The sequence below is a fragment of the Poromitra crassiceps genome, assembly GCF_964638095.1.
Source record: "Poromitra crassiceps genome assembly, chromosome: 27".
NCBI classification, from domain to species: Eukaryota; Metazoa; Chordata; class Actinopteri; order Beryciformes; family Melamphaidae; genus Poromitra; species Poromitra crassiceps.
This window is the reverse complement of record NC_139650.1, coordinates 6706983-6711982: the sequence shown is the minus strand read 5'-3', so window position 1 is coordinate 6711982 and position 5000 is coordinate 6706983. Positions and strand designations below refer to the sequence as shown.

At 46.1% G+C, this 5000-nt stretch overlaps 1 protein-coding gene across 1 annotated transcript in view; it reads left to right on the top strand.

Moving 5' to 3' along the window:
• LOC310799171 (matrilin-4-like) overlaps positions 1 to 5000 on the top strand; it is a 77620-nt gene that overhangs the window by 44771 nt on the left and 27849 nt on the right. The window contains 5 exon segments of the mRNA XM_083661740.1: positions 1771 to 1893; positions 2066 to 2163; positions 2886 to 3017; positions 3577 to 3760; positions 4337 to 4489. Coding sequence (XP_083517866.1) covers positions 1771 to 1893; positions 2066 to 2163; positions 2886 to 3017; positions 3577 to 3760; positions 4337 to 4489 — 690 coding nt within the window.

Below are 5000 nucleotides of genomic sequence, written 5' to 3'. Positions count from 1 at the left end.
TGTCAACTCCCACCTACTCCGCTGCATTGCGTGTCTACTCCGTCCCAGCTCCGACGATCCGGAGCTCTCCGAAGCAGATACGCAAGGCTTCTATTTTTCACGGATGACGGAGCAAAGCTGCAGCAAGTTGGGCGGAGCCAGGCCTGGAGTCAACAGGGCAGAGGTGTTTACAGCATTCAATATCAAGCCAGAGGACAAACATGTATGAGGAAAAGTTAATAATTGAAGTGGAAAACCACCAAATAATATATGACACGACACATCCTTTTTACAAGGACAACACCAAGCAAGTCCACCCCTCCTCTGCTTCTCCAGTTGGGAACAATGATCTTCTGCCTGTTTGTGGTTGTATTTATCCCACATACAAATTGTCTCGCGCGATTTCACCGCGAGAACTTGTCGGTCTCGTCACTCCAGCTGCCTGGCGGAGCGGAGCCGTGACGGGCTCTGCACGCAGCCGGTTAGTGTTGGCGGAGCACAGAGCACGTAGCAAAATCGGAGAACAGCCGCAACGCAACGCAAATGCAACCAGTGCAATCCCGGCGTTAGTCAGGGTGTCACGCACACACATACATACACACACACACACACACACACACACACACACACACACTCAACGATGACAACAAGACGTGCACATGCATCCGTTAGTCAGGCCGTTTTGCGCGCACGCACACGCACAAACACACGCACACACACACACACACACACACACACACACACACAGAAACACATACAGTAATACAGCCGCATGAGCCTAGGAATTGAGCGTGCCAGATGCCTAGTAATAATAATAATAAGTGGCACTTGCGCAATGGCGCCATCTACAGTATGATCATAGGTGCATATCATAGATAGTACATACAAATAGAACAACATAGCCTACACACATAAACATAGCTACAGTATATTACAGTACACACAGCAAGAGTGCCTGCAAGCATGCATGCTGCCGCACTGTTGAAATGCACGGTGGAAATAACCAACATGTTTGTGTGTGTGTGTGTGTGTGTGTGTGATTTAGCCATTGACCTGTGTGCTCAGGGGAAGCATGACTGTGAACAGATCTGTATCAGCGCGCCTGGCGTTTTCACCTGCGACTGCAACCAAGGATTCAAACTCAACAAGGACAAGAAGACCTGCACAAGTCAGTGAAGAAAAAGTGTTTTCCCTCACCGTATATGCAAATCATCAGTGTATCTCATCTTTTGTCTTCCCCGGGTGGCCCTAAATGCAAATCTACTTCAAATACAGTAAAAGTGTTTCATATTCAAACATATGACTGTAAATAAGGATAGATAATAATCATTATTAATAGCATTATTAAAGAAGAACTTCCCTCACATATCTGAAAACTGTAAAAAGCTTTGCAGAGATCCATTTAGCTTGGCAGTTATTGAGAGTTGATTTGAGTTCAGTTCTGGACCAGTGATGTCATTCATGCACAAATGACATCACTGGTCCACAACTGAACTCAAGGCAATATGCGAGAGATTATGGGCAAAATAAACCAGTGTTGTTTTTCGGCGGAGTGTCCCTTTAAATGCCCATTCCCACTATAAACTGAGTGATGGTGGAAAATGTTAGTATGATAACTTTTTTTCTCTCTCGACTTGTTTGTGTGTGTGTGTGTGTGTGTGTGTGTATAACACTGTCATTGTCCGTATTGCTCTGTGTAGCGCTGCTGGTGTAACAATAGTGTGTGCGTGCATGTGTGTATTTTAGATGCAGCGTGTTGATGACAGTAATGTAAGCCTTGTGCGTTTGCAGACCTGGACCTGTGTAACACGGTGGAGCACGGGTGTGAGCACCAGTGTGTGAGCACTCCAGGATCTTACTACTGCATCTGCCCAGAGGGTCAGCTGCTGCAGGACGATGGCAAGAACTGTGGCAGTACGTACACTCTCTGACTCATGATCTGCTATATACACTTATTATTATTATTATCATCATCATCATCATCATCATCATCATCATCATCATCATCATCATCATCATTATTATTATTATTAATATTGTTATTATATTGTTATTATTAACTCTTTTCCTCTACTTTTTCCTCCAGCCTGCAAGTCGGCCAACATTGACCTGGTGCTCCTGATTGACGGCTCTAAGAGTGTCCGCCCTCAAAACTTTGAGCTGGTCAAAAAGTTTGTCAACCAGGTGGGGCATCTTTTCATAAATGCAATTGTACATTTCTTATTTAGACATGTTAGACGTGTCGCACCAAGCGGCAACCCCTGGGGCTTTAACAATGAAAGCCAATGTGGAAGTGCCGTGAACCTGTATTCTTTCTAATAGCCAGCAGGGGGCGACAAACAGCTCTTATCATGGCTGCCACTTGTGCTACTTCTGGTCATTTCTCGATTTATTAAAGAACCTTCCTAAGCAAAAAAAAAAGGCCATTTGAACGTAGCCCAGCCCAGGTCTGGCGCTAGATGTTTCTGGCTCCAAAAAAACTAACAAAATGGCGACAGTCAAAATGACAAACTTGAGGCTTCAAAATGCGAGTCCACACAGGTATGGGTGACGCCGTGGTGGCTACGTCTTCGGTTGTACCTCAAATAATACATTGCATTAAATACAATTGCCTTTGTAATCAGTATCTTGCGGTTTATTAGTCCAGCCAATGTGAGTCAGTATTTATAACATCATGAGCTCTGTTGAAGAGATTACTTCCATCTTAGAAAATTATCCCTGTCATGGAAGTGAAGTACATTGTGGATTTCTAATAAAGGTATGTCATCTAAAGAGTTTTTGCATACAAAGTGTATGTATTTGAGGAAAAATTATCATCATGATAGATGAACAGCATTTTGGAATGAAACTCATTTGTGTCAGGATCTGATCACCTACCCCTCTGCTATCCTCCTCCTGTGCATCAGGTGGTGGACTCTCTGGATGTGTCTCCTCATGGCACCAGGGTGGGCCTCGTCCAGTACTCCAGCCGGGTCAGGACCGAGTTTGCTCTCAACATGTACCACACCGCTGACGAGATCAAAGCTGCCGTCATGAAGGTAACATCATTGGTTTTCTGGATATTTGTTTCCAGACCCAAAATTAACATTAATGAATCTAATTTGTCTAACGGAATTCAGCGCACTCCCCAAGTTTGAAGTCGATCGGACGAACGGTTCTCGAGATGAACCATTTTTTGTGTTGGCAGTTGGTGGCACTATGACTATGTGCGTGTCCGAATTGCACGAAATTCGGCACTGTGCTCTGTCAGGTCCCCAGCAGCGCACCCGCCATCATGTTTACAGTCGATCGGATGAACGGTTCTCGAGTGTTGCAAGTAGGTGGTGCTATGACTATGTGCATGTCTGAGATTCGGCACCACCGACCACACTCCGTCGGGTTCCCAGCAGTGCACTTCCCGATTTTGAAGTCGATCGGATGAAGGGTTCTCGAGATAAACCGCTTTTCGTGTTGCCAGTAGGTGGCGCTATGACTATGTGTGTGAGAAATCCTCCATCCAGACATATGCCATTGACTCCTTCTGGGCCCTGACCCTCTGTTTGCAATGCTGGTTCTAACTAAAGCTAATACCGTACTTGTGTTTTTGAATTGTTGTAGGTGGATTACATGGAGAAAGGCACTATGACCGGCCTGGCCCTGAAGCACATGGTGGAGAACAGCTTCTCAGAGGCGGAGGGCGCTCGCCCTCCCAACCGCAACATCCCGCGCATCGGCCTGGTGTTCACAGACGGCCGCTCCCAGGACGACATCACCGAGTGGGGCAAGAAGGCCAAGGAAGCTGGTGAGACACTCTGAGCCACGCAGAGCCTGATGGAGCTGTCATTTGCCTTTTCTACCGTTCAGACCAGGCGGAAAGCTGGCACTTTTACAGGGGAGGTGATACTTAAAGCTGTAGTTCCTCAGATAGCCAGTTGAGGCTGGCTCCAAAAGGGACTCGTTCCCAGTCCACTCCCATGTTAAAATTGCCAACTTTACACCAGGATTAAGCTAGGAAACACTAGGCTTCAAAAAGGGAGTCCAAAAACCAGTGGGTGACGTCACGCTGACTCTGTCCGCCGTTTTAGATGGTCGATGTTTTATACCAGTAAAAAAAAACGGACAGCCATCGGGAGCAATTTGGGGTTCAGTATCTTGCCCAAGGACACTTCGGCATGCGTACTGGAGGAGGTGCACGGGGATCGAACCACAGACCTCTTTTATCCAAGGTGATTGGTGGACGACCCGCTCTACCTCCTGAGCTACAGCTACATTGTTTATCAACAATACATCTGTCATGATGAAATGTTTTCTGTAATAATATTCCACAGTTTTATGTTCTAACAATTGCAAAATGTTTGATTGTGTTTTGAATATGCAGGTATCACCATGTACGCAGTGGGTGTTGGTAAAGCTGTGGAGGACGAGCTTCGTGAGATCGCCTCGGATCCTGTGGAGAAACACTTCTACTACACCAACGACTTCACCGCCATCAGCACCATCGCTGAGAACCTCAAACTCAACATCTGCCCAGGTACCAGATTCCCCCAGAGCTGACTGGAGTGTGGAATGTATGGAACATGGCAAAAGCACCACTTTAGCAGGCATCAGCATTTAGCCTACAAAGTAGCTACACCTGTTATAAAGACACTGTGATTTATAGTAGATGAAAGATGGACCATAATTATAACAGGGTTCACTGGGGGTCCTGAACAGGCCTGGGAACTCACAGTGACTGGTAAATGCAAAAGCCATTTCACTGTTTTACCGTGATTTGGAAGGAAACAAATACCTCTAAAAATGATGGCTGGTCACCTGCCAAAGTGACCCAAGTGGTCGTAATTTTTCTCCATGGTCGTAAAATGTCATAGTACTGTAGCGATCCTGGGTCTGGAGCTATAAAGTAAGCACATTGTAGTACTGTAGTGATCCTGGGTCTGGAGCTATAAAGTAAGCACGTTGGTCCTTGGCCAAAGGGATTGTCCCTTTGGTCTAATGAACTCTAATGGGCTTGTAAGTTGGAGACCTCGGGTTCGATACCAGCC